This window comes from Salmo salar, chromosome ssa09 (assembly GCF_905237065.1).
Source record: "Salmo salar chromosome ssa09, Ssal_v3.1, whole genome shotgun sequence".
Lineage (NCBI taxonomy): Eukaryota > Metazoa > Chordata > Actinopteri > Salmoniformes > Salmonidae > Salmo > Salmo salar.
Window position 1 is genome coordinate 126,279,968 of NC_059450.1, and position 20,553 is coordinate 126,300,520.

The window sequence follows — 20,553 nt, forward strand, 5'->3', positions numbered from 1 at the left end:
TTGCCTTCAGCAAGTGAAATGCATGCTCAAATGGATTCAGGTGAGGTGATTGACTTGGCCATTGCAGAACATTCCACTTCTTTGCTGAATATGATCAGATAATATAACTCGAAACACTTCAGAATTCATCCTGCTGCTTTTGACAGCAGTCACATCATCAATAAATTCAAGGGAACCAGTTCCATTAGCAGCCATACATGCCCAGTCCATAACACCACCTCCACCATGCTTCACAGATGAGGTGGTATGCTTCGGATCATGAGCAGTTCCTTCCCTTCTCCATACTCTTCTCTTTGGCAAACTCTAATCTGGTCTTCCTGTTTTTGAGGCTTACCAATTGTTTACATCTTGTGGGAAACCCTCTGTATTTACTCTGATGAAGTCTTCTCTTGATTGTTGACTTTGACCCAGATACACCTTTTTTTTATTTTTTTATTTTTTTATTTCACCTTTATTTAACTAGGTAGGCAAGTTGAGAACAAGTTCTCATTTACAATTGCGACCTGGCCAAGATAAAGCAATGCAGTTTGACACATACAACAACACAGAGTTACGCATGGAGTAAAACAAACATACAGTCAATAATATAGTAGAAAAATAAGTCTATATACAAAGTGAGCAAATGAGGTGAGATAAGGGAGGTAAAGGCAAAAAAGGCCATGGTAGCGAAGTAAATACAATATAGCAAGTAAAACACTGGAATAGTAGATTTGCAGTGGAAGAAAGTGCAAAGTAGAAATAGAAATAATGGGGTGCAAAGAGCTAAATAAATAAATACAGTAGGGGAAGAGGTAGTTGTTTGGGCTAAATTATAGATGGGCTATGTACAGGTGCAGTAATCTGTGAGATGCTCTGACAGCTGGTGCTTAAAGCTAGTGAGGGAGATAAGTGTTTCCAGTTTTAGAGATTTTTGTAGTTCGTTCCAGTCATTGGCAGCAGAGAACTGGAAGGAGAGACGGCCACAGGAGGAATTGGCTTTGGGGGTGACCAGAGAGATTTACCTGCTGGAGCGCGTGCTACAGGTGGGTGCTGCTATGGTGACCAGCGAGCTGAGATAAGGGGGGACTTTACCTAGCAGGGTCTTGTAGATGACCTGGAGCCAGTGGGTTTGGCGACGATTATGAAGCGAAGGCCAGCCAACGAGAGCGTACAGGTCGCAGTGGTTGGTAGTATATGGGGCTTTGGTGACAAAACGAATGGCACTGTGATAGACTGCATCCAGTTTGTTGAGTAGGGTATTGGAGGCTATTTTGTAAATGACATCGCCGAAGTCGAGGATCGGTAGGATGGTCAGTTATACGAGGGTATGTTTGGCAGCATGAGTGAAGGATGCTTTGTTGCGAAATAGGAAGCCAATTCTAGATTTAACTTTGGATTGGAGATGTTTGATGTGAGTCTGGAAGGAGAGTTTACAGTCTAACCAGACACCTAGGTATTTGTAGTTGTCCACAAATTCTAAGTCAGAACCGTCCAGAGTAGTGATGCTGGACGGGCGGGCAGGTGCAGGCAGCGATCGGTTGAAGAGCATGCAATTAGTTTTACTTGTATTTAAGAGCAGTTGGAGGCCACGGAAGGAGAGTTGTATGGCATTGAAGCTCATCTGGAGGGTAGTTAACACAGTGTTCAAAGAAGGGCCAGAAGTATACAGAATGGTGTCGTCTGCGTAGAGGTGGATCAGAGACTCACCAGCAGCAAGAGCAACATCAATGATGTATACAGAGAAAAGAGTCGGCCCAAGAATTGAACCCTGTGGCACCCCCATAGAGACTGCCAGAGGCCCGGACAACAGGCCCTCCGATTTGACACACTGAACTCTATCAGAGAAGTAGTTGGTGAACCAGGCAAGGCAATCATTTGAGAAACCAAGGCTATTGAGTCTGCCGATGAGGATGTGATGATTCACAGAGTCGAAAGCCTTGGCCAGGTCAATGAATACAGCTGCACAGTATTGTTTCTTATCGATGGCGGTTAAGATGTCGTTTAGGACCTTGAGCGTGGCTGAGGTGCACCCATGACAAGCTCTGAAATCAGAATGCATAGCGGAGAAGGTGCAGTGGGATTCGAAATGGTCGGTAATCTGTTTGTTGACTTGGCTTTCGAAGACTTTAGAAAGGCAGGGTAGGATAGATATAGGTCTGTAGCAGTTTGGGTCAAGAGTGTCCCCCCCTTTGAAGAGGGGGATGAACGCAGTTGCTTTCCAATATTTGGGAATCTCAGACGACACAAAAGAGAGGTTGAACATGCTAGTAATAGGGGTTGCAACAATTTCGGCAGATAATTTTAGAAAGAAAGGGTCCAGATTGTCTAGCCCGGCTGATTTGTAGGGGTCCATATTTTGCAGCTCTTTCAGAACATCAGCTGACTGGATTTGGGAGAAGGAGAAATGGGGAAGGCTTGGACGAGTTGCTGTGGGGGGTGCAGTGCTGTTGACCGGGGTAGGGGTAGCCAGGTGGAAAGCATGGCCAGCCGTAGAAAAATGCTTATTAAAATTCTCAGTTATAGTGGATTTATCGGTGGTGACAGAGTTTCCTATCCTCAGTGCAGTGGGCAGCTGGGAGGAGGTGCTCTTATTCTCTTATTGTCTTACACCTACCTTCTGGAGGGTGTTCTTAATCTGGCCAACTGTTGTGAAGGGGCTTTTCTTCTGTCATCCACCACAGTTGTTTTCCGTGGTCTTCCGGGCCTTTTGGTGTTCCTGAGCTCACAAGTGCGTTCTTTCTTTTGAAGAATGTACCAAATAGTTGATTTGGCCACACCTAATGTTTTTGCTATCTCTCTGAGTGGTTTTTTTCAGCCTAATGATGGCTTGCTTCACTGCAGTGACAGCTCTTTGGAATTCATATTGAGGGTTAACAGCAACAGATTCCAAATGCAAATGCCACACTTGAAATCAACTCTATATCTTTAATCTGTTTACTTGTAGATTAATTAATAAGGGAATAACACACACCTGGCCATGGAAGAGCTGAGCAGGGGGGACCACATCTAAAAAGTGCTGTAATTCCTACACCGTTCACCCGATTTGGATGTAAATATCATCATATTCATTATTTAATTTCAACTCCAATATGTTGTGGTAGACAGCTACAATAATAATAACTTGGTCAATGTCCAAATATGTATAGACCAGAGTATATATATCTTACAAAAACAAACATGAGGGGGCACCTTTCCTTTCCCTGGCAAAACAACCTGGATATTGCATTATAAACTAGTCACCAAAAACCACAAGCCTGTACAATACTGCTACTCTAACAGCTTCACAACAGCAGAGATGTTAACAGATAACAGAATAATAACATATCAGGACACTGCTCCCATCTCTTACTAATAGAATAGGGATACCTAGTCAGTTGAATAACTGAATGCATTCAACTGAAATGCGTCTTCCGCATTTAAACCAGCCCCTCTGAATCAGAGAGGCTGCCATAATGGACTTCCATGTCTTCGGTGCCTGGGAAACAGTGGGTTAACTGCCTTGCTCAATAATACCTTAACATAGTCACATAGAACAGATACAGAGCTGATCTGTGATTATACAGACAGGAGAAGCCACAGGCAGCATCACAAACGGCACCCTATTCCCTATGTAGTGCACATATAGCAAATACCATTGGATCCTGGTCAAAAGTTGTGCACTATATAGAGAATAGGGTGCCATTTGAGATGCAACATAACATAAGCATTTATACACAGTAATGCTATGGGCACATACAAAAACAGAAAAATATGTGATCGCTCACAGAATGTTATGCTGTGTATTTTTTAAATGGCAGACCTCTGATAATACCTCTCATTTTCTGTGTTATTATGTGAAGCCGTATTGGCAAATAAAACGAAATTATATTTAATTATATTCATGCTAAATTGATGCAAATACATGCATGTCATTCATCAGAAAGGCTGACAAGCGTTCCATATTGAGGAGAGGAGGAAGGTGGGTGGCAGAGGAGAGGAGGGGCACAACAGAAGCTGAGATAATTCGTTAATTTCCCCTGTTCCCACCCCCCCCCTCTATCGCTCTCTTCTTTCTCTCGCATCCTCACTCTCCGTGAGTAGTGAGGAGCCATGAGTGTTGTCCACTCCTCACTACTCACAGAGAGAGGCTGTTGACAGGAGAGCTGTATCTCAATCCGTCTCTCTGCAAAAACTACAATCCTTTGTTCATGACTCCTCCTCCTCAATCGTATTGGAGGATAAGGTCCAAGGTCCCTCCCCTCTAACCTTTTTCTCCAATGTACTTTGAGAAGGATGCGAGATCAGAGAATGTGAGGAATCAAGGAAATATGAATTGAGAAAGAGGCTGACACAGGGAGTCTGCTGACACGAGGAGGGGATATAACAGATGAAGAAAGGTGGGGGCCGGAGATCCAGAGGGGGTCGGGGTGGGGGGAGGATCCAGAGGGTGGAAGGCACAAGGCCCAGAAATTAACTGGCTACCCCACAGAGACACCATATTGTCTAGAATAATGATATTCAGATTATTAAAAACCCCAATGACAATGTCATTTTGAGATGAATGAATTTTGTGGGGGAACATGTCAGTGAGTCCCCATCCCGAGAGGGTAAAGTGTATTATTTCTCCCAGTGTGAAGCCTAATGCTGATCACACATATCTTAAATGCCACACTCTTAATCTGAGTCCTATTGCACTGCCACTCCATTAGAGACTGTTGGTATAATCTGGATTTGACTTGGTGACTGAACCTCTCATTGGCTGCCCTCCATCTCCAGTCCTCTATAATGCACAGCGAGATAGATGACAGAATAACATGGATGACCTTATTTGTCATGTTCTAACAGGATTATAAATAGAGACACACACTGAATATTATTATACTCAATTAGCTGACTTCAATGGCCACATTATGAGATGCTGTTATTACTATTGAGACTTTGAAATTGTTTAATATGGTCCGTCTTAATCAATATTATTATGGTTTTAGCTGGGTTTGGTCTTAATCATTTACACTAATGGTGTCTATAATGCACCACAGTATTGTACATTCATAAAAACTTTTACACTGTCTGGGGCGATGGATTTGTGGCATCGAAAAATGATGTTATATTGTGAACTTAGACTCGTAATTGTCAAGCTGAAAAACCTCATGTCCATTTTCAGTCTGTGTGTGCGTGATAAACTATGGTGTCATCACAAAGCCATTTCAGCTATTAGACAAGAACTGTTGACCCCATGCCAGACCACTGACAGGAGGATCAGTCTTACTAAAAGAAAGAGAAAAATGAAGAATGGAGGGAAAAAAGAGAAGTGCAGTAGAGGCCAGCTCTGGAAACAAAGAAGCCTTCTACACATGGTAGGAAGTAGAAGTCATTGTATTGATTTACACAATCATGCATAAAGCTGGAGGGTAAGAGATTAGACTGAAATTAGGCTGGGTCAGAAATAGGTTCTAATGAAATTAGGCTGGGTCAGAGATAGGCGCTAAACCATATCTGCTATTGTGGATCTAACACATAAACAATACAGGATAGCGCAGGATAGTGTATCTGAGTAGAGTAGAGTAGAGTAGAGTAGAGTTGAGTAGAACAGGTTGTTAGTGTAGATCTATAGTAGAGTAGAACAGCTTGTTAGTGTAGATCTATAGTAGAGTAGACCAAGGGTGTGTTCAGGTCGACAGAACGATGTGCAATGTTTAATTCACACACAAATGTACCTCAAAGGCTGTTGAAGAAAAGTGTGCACCGTTTTGAGGAAACGTGTAATTCAGTGCAAACCGTCACGCAACGCAGCAAACGTTGAACAGAACTGAACGCACCTCAGGTTGTTAGAGCTAAGTATTAACATTTCCATGTAGATCTGTGTAGGGTAGTCCAGGTTGCAGCCACATGCTTTAGATTAAAGAGGTGATAATCCTGAAGAAAAGCCCCTCCTCTATCACGCAGAGGTATGACCAGCCTCATGGCCACACTCACGCACAGTTGGAAGTAGACTGTAGACTAGTCTGGATCTAATAAAGGCCAGTATACCTGCTGATCTACACACACACACACAGAGACAGAGAGAGATGGAGAAGAGGTGTGGGTTTTCCTCCCATCTCTCTCCATATGGAACCAGTATAGAAAGTCCTACATTCACAAAACACTCCATGAAAGTGACCAAGAAAAATCTAAACTAGGAAGTGGTAGCTAGTTTTGTCAATATCTAACCCCAAACAATTTCTGTTGAATATCCATCTAAAATAATAATCAAGGTTAAGAATATAATAAACTATATTTCACACTTAATTTGAATGAATTGTTTCATTGTAGACCTTTAGGATGTGCCTAGTGTAATCATGTGTTTTCTTGGCAAGGTCTATCACAGCACACCCATGTGTTGTCATATCTGTAATGTCTGCCTGGTAACAGTGGGACATTATTAATTATGATTGGGCTGATGCTGCTGACAGAGACCTCCAGACTGGTTGGCATGATAGTGGGAGACAAATATCCAACACACACACACACAGATATTACATTGGGAAGTGACAAGGTGCAGTCTATCCTGATAATTTGTGGTTCTGTGCAGCAAAGTGTTGGTGCAGAGTGTAAACGTCTTTGTGTCCTGTACCTCTGCCGTTATAAGTCTTCTTCAAAGCTCAAACGGAACCATCTGAGACGGGAAGCCACGATGACAACTACTTATTAAGCTAGAAATGGTTCAGAGATAGGGAGATAGTTCGGTGATAACTACAGAGATTGTTCGGGGATTTGGTGTGCAGAAACGTGCAGCAACTTCGTCATCATAAAAATATCTAGTCTACTGGTGTTGTGCATAAATGTGTCTTGCTTCCATTGAGGTCTTGATAACATAATAAAATCTGTTATATTTGTAATACGATTGGAATAGTATTTTTTGTAGTAGTAATATGAATATTGTAGGCCTAGCCTATGTTGTGTTGTCTATGTAGAACTAATTTACTTCAGAAGAAAATACTACGCCTACTCAACTCAATGATATATATAATTAGGCTAAAATAATAATCACAATAATAATAACATTGTGTTTTTTTGTTGCAATTGTTTAATTTTGTTTAATCATCATATTCGTGATAAATGTAAACACTGCTCTCACACAACACTCACCAGGAAAGATGTCTACAATGTACAACATAAGTAATTAGTCTAGTATTAATAGAAATGGCCTGCTTATGAAAACCTTGAGTTCACAACCTGTTAATGCTGACAAGACACCGTCATACAATATCGTGGATTATATAATCATCGGAATCACGTATTTCAACAAACTAACTAGATGTTTGCAATAAAACATTTACCATTGTTGAAAAATTATTAATATAGGAAATATATTAAAAAGCCTACACATGTATAGATTACAGTCTTAAATGTAACCTTTATTTAACTCGACAAGTCAGTTAAGAACACATTCTTAATTACGGCCTACATTAATGGCAATATCGATGCCATCTTAATTTTTCTTCATTGAAAAGATGTGTCCTACTTAATTTGACAAGTTCATCCTTCAATTAATGAACGATAGTAGGCCTATTTCATACATTGGAATAATGAAAAAATATTAACATTCATATTCAAAAACGTCTTAATTGAAAAGTACGCCTGAAAATGTATTTGTACACCACTGTAAGAAAAAAATTATTATTTTCTAAAATGCTTTGGGCCTTTATGTTATCATTAGCCTATTTACGCTGGAAAAGAAAACGCCGAAAATTAACCGGTCCAATATTTTTTAACTACTAGGATGTTGTATACATGCATTATTTCCAAAATAACCATGCGTGTGATTTCACAGGCCTAATAATTATACAACGGCCTAGCCTACTGATATGCTACAGATGTAAATCCATATTTTATAGGCTATTTCGACATGCAGTAGGATATTTTTTTTTCTAAGGACACTGCATTCCAAAGTCCTATTTGAAATGTCCATGTAGAATAGATTTAGCAGTGCGAATCTTCAGTCAAAGCAAAAAAAAATCTAAAATAACCAAGACATAACCCCACGCAACAACTGTCATCAAACCTGTCGTTCTAGTCGTCGCGTCTAATATTAGATCAGGTACAGTCCAGAGGCTGTGGACAATACAGACACACTAATCGTCAAGAATAAAACAAAACGAAAATAAGTAAACGAGAATAATAAACACGAGCAAAATACAACCTAAAATACACGTTTTATTCAAAACAAATAAATACGCAAAACCCTGGCATATGTTATAGCCTAACCTACTGTAGCATTCAACCAAGCAGTTTAAAATGAGCAGTTGAAGAAAATCCGTAAAAATGTCAAAAAGACAGCCTGAAAGAGAGTAGAAAAGGGCTCTGTTTTTTCTCTCGCCAATGCGTAGGTGGACTTCCGATACTCGAGACTACTACCTTTAGTTTAAATTGTATATAAAACCCGGGGATTAATTTGTTGTTGATAAACTGGAGGCGGTGACGAATCAGATGGCGATTGGACATCCTCGTTCATAACCCTCCCTTTATAATTTCCCGAAGAGCGTCCGGGCTGTTAAACACAGAAAGACTCAGCCGCCTCCACGACGCCCTCACACACACACACACACACACACAGACAGACAGCACCGCGCACTTTCATATGCGGATCCATAACTAAAGCAGTGATTAGTGAAATAACAAAAACGAGGTTGTTTTGACTACTGACGTGAGAGGGTGTATTATGGATTTTTGATAATTATTCGCAAATCGAAGTACATACATTTTCCAACTGCAGTTCAATGCAAAAACGTATGCTTTAGACCGGCGAGATTATTACGCATGTGCCCCAACAAGCAATAATAGGCTTGGTTGGGACTTTTGGAACACATTTTTTTCTTTTTAATAGCGTTCTTTCTTCTCTAAAATTGGCTCCCGTACAAACAGCCGCGTTGGATCCGTCGGCTTACTGCGAGACTCCGGTCTACAACCCGGATCTCTGCCCTAACATGATAGCCGCCCAGGCCAAACTGGTGTACCACCTCAACAAATACTACCAGGAGAAATGCCAATCTCGGAAGGCAGCCATCTCCAAGACAATCCGGGAGGTGTGCAAGGTGGTGTCGGACGTCTTGAAGGAGGTGGAGGTGCAGGAGCCCCGCTTCATCAGCTCTCTCAACGAGATGGACAACCGCTTCGAGGGGCTAGAGGTCATCTCCCCCACAGAGTTCGAGGTGGTGCTCTACCTCAACCAGATGGGGGTATTTAACTTCGTGGATGATGGGTCTCTGCCGGGTTGCGCCGTGCTCAAGCTGAGCGACGGCCGCAAGAGGAGCATGTCTCTCTGGGTAGAATTCATCACCGCCTCCGGCTACCTCTCCGCGCGCAAGATCCGCTCCAGATTTCAGACCCTAGTGGCGCAGGCCGTGGATAAATGCAGCTATAGAGATGTTGTCAAAATGGTGTCTGACACCAGCGAGGTGAAGTTACGCATCAGAGACAGATACATCGTTCAGATCACCCCGGCTTTCAAATGCACCGGGATCTGGCCCCGCAGCGCAGCGCACTGGCCACTACCGCACATCCCCTGGCCGGGGCCCAACAGGGTAGCCGAAGTAAAGGCCGAGGGATTTAACCTTCTCTCTAAAGAGTGCTACTCGTTGAACGGAAAACAAAGTTCGGCAGAGAGCGACGCCTGGGTCCTGCAGTTCGGCGAGGCCGAGAACCGCCTACTCCTGGGAGGTTGCAGGAAGAAATGTCTGTCGGTCCTCAAAACGTTACGAGACCGGCACCTTGAGCTGCCTGGGACGCCCCTCAACAACTACCACATGAAGACTCTGGTTTCTTATGAGTGTGAAAAACATCCACGGGAGTCAGACTGGGACGAGAACAACCTCGGGGACCGTTTGAACGGGATTCTATTGCAGCTTATTTCGTGTTTGCAGTGCAGGAGGTGTCCCCATTACTTCCTGCCTAATCTAGATCTGTTCCAGGGGAAACCTCATTCTGCTCTAGAAAATGCTGCGAAACAGACCTGGCGACTGGCGAGAGAGATTCTGACCAACCCCAAAAGCTTGGAGAAACTCTGAGGTAAATGTGTGTTATAGTGAAGGCGGGTCAGTGAGAGGCCTGGTGATGTATCAAAGGACTATGGACAGAAATGGTCACTGTGCCTCTGTTTTATTCACCGTCTTGTAAAATGTGACTATCCTCTGATGAGGAAGAAGTTTACTCTGATATCATTTTTATGACCCATAGTCAAATATGACCCTTCTCTTTATTCTATTCTGTGATTTAGGAGTAAATTGTACCATCAATCCACATCCAAGGTTAGGTTACAATTCAGTATTAATCTTTCGTTATTTCTCTCCATGCCCACGGTTGTCTAAATCGTTTATTTGCTTAAATGCTTTAAAATAAAGCCCCCATACAAGCCTTGACTAAATATTTATACTGTAAATACATTCATAGGTTGTGATTCCAGTGGTCTGAAATTGTGAATGTTGTTCTGTGACATGTAAACTTAGGAGTTCAATTACACCTTTTAAAGTAAAACTTTGTTTTTTATCTGGTAGAAAATACATTCATTTAGTACATTCATTTCAGTAATAGTCTGCTGTATCTGTTGTCAGTGGACATTTTCTAATTTTGAAAGTTTACATTTTGATGGTACTATTTGTTACATTTAAAAAAAAACATTCCATAAACATACTTGAATTCTTATTTAAAGTATACTGGATACTTTTTTGTTTGTACCTTGCTTACATGATAAAACCTGAAAATAAGAACATATATATAAATACAGTCAAATTGAGAAGAAAAAATGCACTTGAAATACACTGGATTATAACATTTGTGATCTGATTTTTTATTCCTGTCTCTGAATTAATTTAAAAGAGTTAGCCTAATAAAAACTAGCTATGTAATATTTGTGTCCCAATCATGATTAATTAAATGTATAACTTGTATTTTTTTCATATACAGGCCATATTTATTGTATGCGTCATACATGGGTATTTTATAAGCCTAGTGTTTAACCCGTTTTAAATTACGCAAATATAGTTTGTCATTTCTCTATTAGTTCCGGCTATAAGCCTACCCTCCATATTATATCTATCAGGTTGTCTACGTTATAATAATAGGCTGTCTAATTAAAAGCTTTTTATAGGCTTAATGCTGTTGGAAAAAACAAATGCATGAGAGGTACGGTTGGGGTTAGACATTAGGCCTATATTTCTAATATACAGTGCACACGAAGAATGCTCAAAACAGGTGTTTTGAACGCGTAATTGTGTAAATGTCTAGGTTACAACCTTAGTATTCGCCTAATAGTTCTAGTAGTTACCCATGTCCATACACAGTCGCTATATTTATAAACAATGATAATATTGGTGTACCATCGAAAAGACCTCGTAGACTCTCGTTTGATGACATAGGTTTACAGGTTTTGAGGGGATCAGAATATCAATAAATGTGTAAAATGTTGTAGGCCTACATGTCAGGTAGGTTTAAGGCATGTAGGTTTAAGGCTCGTCTACATCCTGGCACAACGTTCCAATTGGACCAAATATTTTAAAATGCTCCACAATCTCCTAATGGTAGAATTCTTGCACATGGGTGAACCTGAATAATTATTTTAATCTCTAAATCACATTTTGTGTCTTGTAAACGAAAGGAACCTGGGGTCAATACGGGCCCAGCCAAAACATAAACATGAATCAGTAAAGTGAACTTGAATGTGAACAAAAGCTTGTGCATATCAAACAGAAATTGAAAGTGGCGACTGGACTTACCGTGGAGTCAAGCCGTTTGAAGGAGGGGTCATCCTCATCCACTTCGAAATAGATCTCGGTCGTCGTGATGGAGAGCGTCCCTCGCGTCACTATTACTGGGGCCACGAGCTGGGCTGGGGTGCTGAGGACAACTGGGCCTATAATGCGTAATACACCGTGCATCAGATATAAGGACAAACAAAACATGGTCTTTAACAATTCCCAACAAATAATCGGATTTGTTTTGATTGTGAATTATTATCAAATTTGAGTCTACTTTGATTTAGTCAGAGCACATATTGAGGCGATGTAATGTCTAGGATACAAATTCTACAATTTCTTCTTAATTTGGGCACATGCACAGTTCTTAATTATCACGGTAACAAGTCTGCATTCAGAGTTTATTTGTATTTTTTATGCAAAGTCGAATTACTCGTTCAGGTTAAATACAGAACACGGCTCCATTTTGGGTTGCACTCTGGAGGCTATAAAATAGGTTCTTTTTGAACCAAATCGCCATTCGGCATATTCAACAAGCATATAGGCCTATATACATTCTAGGCGTACAAAACGATTTGAAGCTAATTTACATAAGTAATAACCATTTCAACTAAATGCGCGTGTGTGCAGCAATAGGGCCAGCAGTATGATACGGTCTATCAGAACTAAACTAGAGATGGAGGAGCACTTGCCAATATGATGAATGTTCACTTATAACCTATAGTGTATTATTATGCATATTGAATATTCATATTTTTTCATAACAATTATTTCAGTTACTATAGCAACATCTGGGGCCTCTAAAAGAGAGACATAACACCACCCCACATGATTGTGACAATTTGCATAGCATCATAAACGAATAAAATCTTTTTGAAACAGTTTCTTTGAGGGAAAATAAAAGCTTTTGCATTTGTGCTGACAAAATCGTTCAGTATTTATTTACGACGGCTTTTTGATCCCTGGTCAGCTGACGGGATCACATGCCATCTCTCTTTCTGTCTCCACCCGTCTTCCTCCCCATCTCCATCTCTCCTCCTGTCCTCTCCTCTCCCTCCATTCTCCGTGTTCTATTTGGAGTAGTATCGCTGAGGCGCGTCAGCTCCAGTGATTTGTCTCGAGCTCAAATGAAAGCTCTTGAAATTGGGATATTTATCGATCGCGTGAACTCCAAAGAGTCACTTTAATGTCTCGTCAATCTTAATCCTGTGCTCCTCAGCCAATTATGCCTGATACTGTTGCGAGATTACAAGTGGATTTTGGTTTCAATTCCCTGGGCGCTCTTTCATTGTGCTCACGGAGCGTTCAGGAATAGTGGAATCGGCTTTCCTACTCTTTCTCTCTGCCTGCCCTATAGCTGCTGTCTGTAATAAACTCTCTGCCTGTTTTAAACTGATCTTATCTGATTACACCATCACCGTTAAATATGTGCTTTACAAGCTGTTGTAAACATGCAATATCCCTGGTCTAATAACGTTTCAGGTGTATTTATTGTATGCCTATGAGAACATATGTCCCTAACATGCCTCACAACATATTCATGAATAGATACTACAAAATACACGGATATATAATGTATAGCCTACAATATAGGCCTACGTGTAAATATAACGTAATATTATACAATCTAATTACTGCGTTGCGCTCACAGAACAGAAAGCAATGCTTTTGAACATGAAACAAAACGTGATCAAAACATCACTGTCATTATTATTTATTAGCCTATGTAATTATCTTGTAATGACAGTTGTTCTTAATGTTGTTTCCACATTAAGAGAAATATTAAACCTGCCCCATGTTAGGCTACATTTGAACAGAGAATTAGGCCGACGTCTCAATAAACGGACATATATGGTTTTATATTCGATGCTGTTTGCAAGAGATTCCCAGCAACCTAAAGGGTTTGTCTTTCTGCAACATACATTCTCTTTTCAAAGATCTCTAGTCTACTCCCCCTTAGAGAGCGCGAGAGAGAGAATAAAAAGACGTTGGAGGGTACAGAACCATTGTGTTGTGACCTGAAGGGGCTAGTTAGCGGTTCTGGGGGGGCAGTGCCCCTGTGACAACAATTTCTAGAGGGACGGCTTTAGGCGGAACACAACAGTATCGTACCACATGCATCTGCATTATGAACATGGTCTTTTGCCTGCTAATGCCTGCAATGCAGTGAAGAAAACGATATGACAACAATAACGTCTAATGTAACTGGCCCCTCTAACAGTACAACCAGCTTGGCCCCCCCAGTTGAAATGGTCTAGAACCGCCACTGGGATCTGGTACATACAGAGACAATACAGCCTTAATCCACTGCCGAGTACAGGGACGGGATTAAACTGTAATCCCTCTAGGTATACTCCGTAATTAGGAGTTAGTATTAAAACGTTTACACGATAATAATAACAAATGATACAGGTTTCCATATGCCAAAGGACTGGATTCTGATAACACGTGAACTATAATGCTAGATTTTGGAGCCTTTTTCTTAGAATTTCCTTTAAAAAAAAGTTAGAGAAGTAATAATAATAATATTCACGTGCACACACACACACACACACACACACACACACACACACACACACACACACACTCCTTTGACTTGGATGGTCTTCAGAGTAATATTTCAGAAACATTTAGATTGTACATTGAGCAAATAATTCAATTATCGCAAAAATGATTCCAGTTATAATATTCTATTACATAGTTGCAGTTTCTTGGTGTTCTTCTGTGTGTACTCTAGCCTTGTCTGTCTATGGGGCTGGTAAACTGTTAAACAGTCTGGTCTGATGAAGACAGTCACAGTGATGTCACTGCTGCACTGCTACACAGACACAAGGCATTCTGGGTAGTGTCATAATTAAAACAGCACTGCACATTCTCCCACAGTCCTGAATGCCCAACATTCCTCTCAAAGGCTTGAATAAGTCTAAGAATTCCCTATATAGGGCACTATTTTTGACCAGGGCACATAGGCCATGGCCTTTAGGGACGCAACCTAAAACTGTTCCATTTCTTATGCAATAAAGATGAATTTCTTAAACATGTAAGGTAGACAGTGATATTATATGTAATTCAACACATCCTGAGCAGTGTACTTTTTTATGGGGTTTTGTCTAAGTATTTATGACACTATTATCTTGCACTCATAAGGCTAATTATTACCCATGTAAGGGATACAATTATGCCAGAGAGAGAGAGAGATATGAACGGTGAACTTCACTCGTTAGGGCATGGTAATGCACCCCTGAGAGAGTACAGAGTGCCTGTTTTTGACTGTTCCATCCAAAGGTCTGTCAGTTAAGATCATTAATATCTCAACCAAAACAGTTAACAGCCACTATCTAAACACAACACCTCCCTCTTCCATCATCTCCTCTCCTTGTGTGATTTGGGTTACAGATGAGTAGACAAAAGGAGTGTGTTGATGCCAGTGAGAGCAGACGGTGTTGCCAGTGTTCAGGGGGAGTGAAACTAATCATGGGTTTGGTAACCACAGGGCAGGCTCCGCCCGCCCCAATAGCTAGCTGAGCCCAGGGTAAGCCACGCCTCCTCTGGCAGCAGACACTGGCCTGATGTTTGGTTGGCAGGAGGAGAGAGAGAGGAGGAGGAGGAGGAGAGAGAGAGATATGGGGGAGAGAGAGTGAGGGAGAGAGAGAGACAGACAGAGTGAGAGAGAAAGAAAGAAAGAAAGAGAAGGAGAAAGGCTGTCAACACACAGGGCGGATCTCCCACTTAGACTGCTCAGGGCAGAGAGAGATAGAGTTTAGATATAGAGTACACAGACTGTAGCCTATAGATATAGAGCACATAGACAGAACACTACCTAATGTCCAAGACTTCCGAAAGGTCAGTCTGAGATAGCGAGGGCTCCCCTTCTGGTCAGAATGTGAACATACCTTTAACTTTACCATGTTGCAATAAAAAATGTTTTTGAAAGGTTTTTGAATGGTTCCAAAAATAAATGTTTCGACCAACATTTTTAATAAGGTTGGAATTGATGTAGCTGGATAAAGAAAGGTAACATTTTGAAATCTCTGTTTTCATTGTAACTGGTCGAGTTGATTTTGGATGGTGTTTCTTTATTTATAAAGGCCAGTGCAATCAAAAATGTGATTTCCCTATGTTTTATATATATTTCCACACTATGAGGTTCTAATAATATTGTGCAACTGTGAAAATTATGATAATGTCTATTCAGTGTAAGAGCTGTTTGAAAAGACCGCCTGAACCTTCAGCCTATTTTGGTGGGATGGGAGTTTTGGCCTGCCTGGTGACATATCCAAGTGGTAAATTTGGGTGCGTTTGTAAATTCGCTCTGGCTATCTACTCCGATTTCAGAGTACTCTCGTCTGAGTGTGCCAGAGCGCAGAATAACTGACGAATATACGAACGCTCAGCACCCATTGAATATGGCCGGTGTCAGTAAACCTCGCCAAAAAAGCATAATTAAATTGTTGCCAGCAGCACAGTTACAGTCACCAACGCTCTGGATAACATGAAAACTGCCTAACCAGCTCTGCTAGGATGAGAAAAATGGTCAGAGTGGGGTGTTCTCTCATTTATGTCTGAAAGTAGCTAGCAAGCTAGCTAACTTATTTTTCTAGAATTTTTTTACCCCTTTTTCTACCCCAATTTCATGGTATCCAATTGGTAGAAGTTACAGTCTTGTCCCATCGCTGCAACTCCCGTACAGACTTGGGAGAGGCAAAGGTCGAGAGCCGTGCATCCTCCGAAACACAACCCAGCCAAGCCGCAATGCTTCTTGACACAATGCCCACTTAACCCGGAAGCCAGCCGCACAATGTGTCTGAAGAAACACCGTACACCTGGCGACCGTGTCAGCGTGCACTTGAGACCGACCTGCCACAGGAGTAGCTAGTGCGTGATGGGACAAGAACATCCCTGCCGGCCAAACCCTCCCCTAACCCGGATGTCGCCGCACCATGGGTCTCCCGGTCGCGGCTGGCTGCGACAGAGCCTGGACTCGAACCCAGGATCTCTAGTGGCACAGCTAGCACTGTGATGCAGTTCTTTAGACCACTGCGCCACTCGGGAGGCCAAGCTAGCTAACTTTAACCAGTTAGCTTGACTGCCGTGGTGAGGCCAGAATGCTCCAATCAACCCTTCTCCTCGGCCAGAGCATGCAGTGTGTGCTGTGAATGCTCCGAGAGTGAAAAGCTCTGAATTTACAAACGGACAATCTAACAACGCTCTGAATTTACAAATGCCCAGAGTGCACTCTAAACACTCTCTGGCACCTCAGAGTGAATTTACGAACGCACCCTTAGTTAATAGACCCATAAGAAAGAGCGTTCCAAACCTTTCTGCCAATAATAGCTAGTTTTACAATTTCCCTTTCCCACTCAGACCACTCAAAGACAGTCCTAGCAAAATTCTTGCTTGAGAAATTGCTCTTTGCCAAGAAGATCTTTTTGTTTCTTTTTGACCATATTAATTGACCACAGTAAGGTACTTGTTACCCAGAAATGATTTTATATTGAGATAAAAACATCTGCATTGCACCTTTAAAGGGCAGTGCATTTAAAAATGTTATTTACCTGTTTTTTTGAAAGACATTTCCACACTATGAAGTCTAAATAGCACTCTGAAATTGTGAAAATGATGATAACGCCCTTTTTGTGTAAGAAAATACCTGGAATTCAGCCTGTTCAGGTGGGATAGAACTTTTGGGCCACATCATGATGTCACAATGTGAACTGATTATAATTGACCGATGACTGTTCATCTGGGTAAGGAGGTGGGCTCTAGACCATTCTATCCGCTCATCAGGGCAGTGTATGTAAATATCTTAAAATTTGTTTTCTAACACCCATACGCGTTTTGGAGTTATTTTCATTAAATAAACACAGAGTCATTTATTACACATACAGTGATGATTGAATAATTTTTTTTACACAGACGGCATTGGTGCTATAAGGACAATACCGCCCACAGCCACTACTTAAAAACCTTGTTCGTACCTCTTAAGATTCATGACAGAAGCCAGTCATTGCATGTCTCTAAAGCTACACTCACTTACATGGCAACATTATAGATCAATAGTCTACCATTATAATTCACTGTGTCAGAATGCCAACATACCAGTAAACCATTATCTTTTAAAAGAAACAGCTACAGTATATCATGCTTTCTTTATTATTTTCTCAAATGTCTTAGGAATAATTTTTCTCCTCAGAAAAAAACAGTTTCTTAGAAGGTCTGTGAGCATGACAGAGGAGGCACAGCAACCAGATTCTCCCTCAGTCCATTTGCTGCTTTATAATCCTTGTGATTGGAACATAGTAAACGTTTCAGGAATTTATGATGGCTGCCAGGATCCACTATAGTATTCCAGTAAAATGCTTGCATCAGGCATAAAATTACCACAGCGCTTGCTGCTCTTATTTCAGGGACCAGTTGTTTGCAGCATTCAGGCAGTGTATCGGACCGTTGAACAGCTCCTCTTGATCTATATTCACAATCAGACTGAACTCTGGATAACTCTCCCCTGTGAGGCCAAGGCAAGTATACCTAAAGCAGCAGAAAGCATAGTTCTGACTGGAGAGTTCGGCCCACAAAGCTGGAGCCTGGTGCCATATGACCAGGAGGTGGGTTGGAGAACATTGAGAACACTGTGTTAAAAGTAGAACATTATTAGAACACTACGAGAACACTACCAGAAAGGGAAGGGGATACCTAGTCAGTTGCACAACTGAATGCATTCAACAAAAATGTGTCTTCCGCATTTAACCCAACCCCTCTGAATCAGAAAGGTGCGTGGGGCTATGTTAAACGACGTCCACATTATTGGCACTCAGAGAGCTACCTACCGCCCCTATGAGAACACAATGAAAACACTAGAACACTATATAGGGAACTAGAACCTGCTGCAACTTGGCTATTCACACTGACATGCTGCCAATGCAGCCCAAGTCCATAGATACCACAGTTCCAATAACAATACTTACCTAGCGAGACTGAAATGTGCGCTACTGAAAATTAGGAAGGAGTCCTTAAATGTTTTGTACACTCAAGAGAGCACCGGATACAAGCCATGCAAACTCAGTTGTTCACTGGAGGGAAACGAAGGAGGTGAGAAAGGGAACAGCTGGAAAGCCAGGGACCTGGAAGACATACGCAGCTTTTTCTCCCAAGGTTCTGACTTAGGACGTAAAATCACTTTGGAGTCAGCAGGAGTGAACTCCAAACAGCTAGGGTGTACTGAGAGCGCGTGGAGATCCAAAACACGCTTGGCCGACACCAAAGCCATGAGCAGGGCAGTCTCGTAGGAAAGGACCTTCACAGACTCCAATGGTTCAAACGGCGACTCACACAGAGCATCCAGGACCAATGCCAGGTCCCAGGTTGTTGCCATAGGTTTAGACACTGGTCTGAGCCGACGCACGCCTTGAAACCGCACCACCAGAGAGTGAGACCCCGGGTAGAGCCGTCAATCCCTACATGACACGCCGGGATGGCTGCCATATAAACCTTCAATGTGGAGAAAGAAAGGCCCTGCCCCAAAAGCTCTTGCAAGTAGATCAAAATGTCCACCAAAGAGCATATTAAAGGAGAAACTCCTTTAACCTAACACCAACCTGCAAACGCAACCTACTTATATGTATACAACCCTCTTGTAGAGGGCATATGCACCGACTCTATAGTCTTTATCACGTTCAAGGGTAAATCCCTAGCCGTCAAATTCAACCTTTCAGGGGCCAAACCCATAGATCCCATACATGCGGATGTGGGTGCCAAACTCTCTGGGCCAGCGGGGAGCCACCAGAATCAACAACAGACCCTCCTGATGGACCCTCTCCACGGTGGCCTGAATCAGGTCCACCGGAGGAAAAGCATAGAGCAGGGTTTGAGGCCAACTGAATGCGCTGTGCCGGAGTCAAACAACTTTCCTTGTGATACACTATGAACTCCAGAGACTGAATATGGGAAACGTAGCAGTGTGGAACTCCACCTGTACCCTCAACTCCGCTATGACCATCCAATCATCCAGATAGGCCAATAATCGGATCCCTTGGCAACTCACCGGTGCCAAAGCCGCCTCCACCACCATAGAAAAAGCTCTGGGGCAATGGGGAGAGCCCGAAAGGCAGGACCAGAAACTTGTAGGCCACACCCTCAAAATGAAAACTCTGAAACGTTCTGTGGAGAGGATGTATAGCCACATGAACATACGCATCCTTTAGATCTATGGATGTGAACCACTGCAATAGCCGGTGAAGTGTAAGCATTTCAAACAAGCAAAACTTGAGATGCTTGTTTAAAACATAAGTCCTGCTTGGGCCCCCCATACAATAAGGTATGCGCGCACTACGGAAAAAAGTGTCTGCTTAATGAATATATTATTATTATATTACACGTTTCACTGTAGCTATGGCAGCGGTATGAAGCTCTCTTGCCTGCCTGGCACGGTTCAGGTAAAACCTCCAAGCCTCCAAGTTAAAATGAAGTTTAAATGTCATTATTTAAGCATGCAATTTATTTTCTGGACATTCAGACATCATGTCATGGAACAGCTCTTATTAACCCTTTTCCTATATAGTGCACACTTTTGACCAGATCGCTACGGGCCCTGGTTGACCAGATCGCTACGGGCCCTGGTTGACCAGATCACTATGGCCCTGGTTGACCAGATCACTACGACCCTGGTTGACCAGATCACTACGGGCCCTGATTGACCAGATCACTACGAGCCCTGGTTGACCAGATCACCACAGGCCCTGGTTGACCAGATCACCATGGGCCCTGGTTGACCAGATCACTACGAGCCCTGATTGACCAGATCACTACGAGCCCTGGTTGACCAGATCACCACAGGGCCCTGGTTGACCAGATCACCACGGGCCCTGGT

General features: G+C 42.2%; 2 protein-coding genes across 3 annotated transcripts in view; one reads left to right on the forward strand and one right to left on the reverse strand.

Moving 5' to 3' along the window:
* Window positions 1-20,553, reverse strand: part of LOC106612894 (neurobeachin) — a 301,033-nt gene that overhangs the window by 101,653 nt on the left and 178,827 nt on the right. For both annotated transcript variants that reach the window (XM_045724516.1, XM_045724515.1), the window contains exon 42: window positions 11,709-11,845. In XM_045724516.1, the coding sequence (XP_045580472.1) occupies window positions 11,709-11,845 (137 nt within the window). The remainder of the gene's footprint in view (window positions 1-11,708; window positions 11,846-20,553) is intronic.
* On the forward strand, window positions 8,478-10,841 carry LOC106612895 (putative nucleotidyltransferase MAB21L1). The gene has a single exon (XM_014214541.2). The coding sequence runs from the start codon at window positions 8,925-8,927 to the stop codon at window positions 10,002-10,004; it is 1,080 nt and encodes a 359-aa protein (XP_014070016.1). The 5' UTR covers window positions 8,478-8,924; the 3' UTR covers window positions 10,005-10,841.

Coding starts and splice junctions, on each gene's coding strand:
- LOC106612895 (XM_014214541.2), top strand. CDS start 8,925: ATGATAGCCGCCCAGGCCAAACTGGTGTACCACCTCAACAAATACTAC.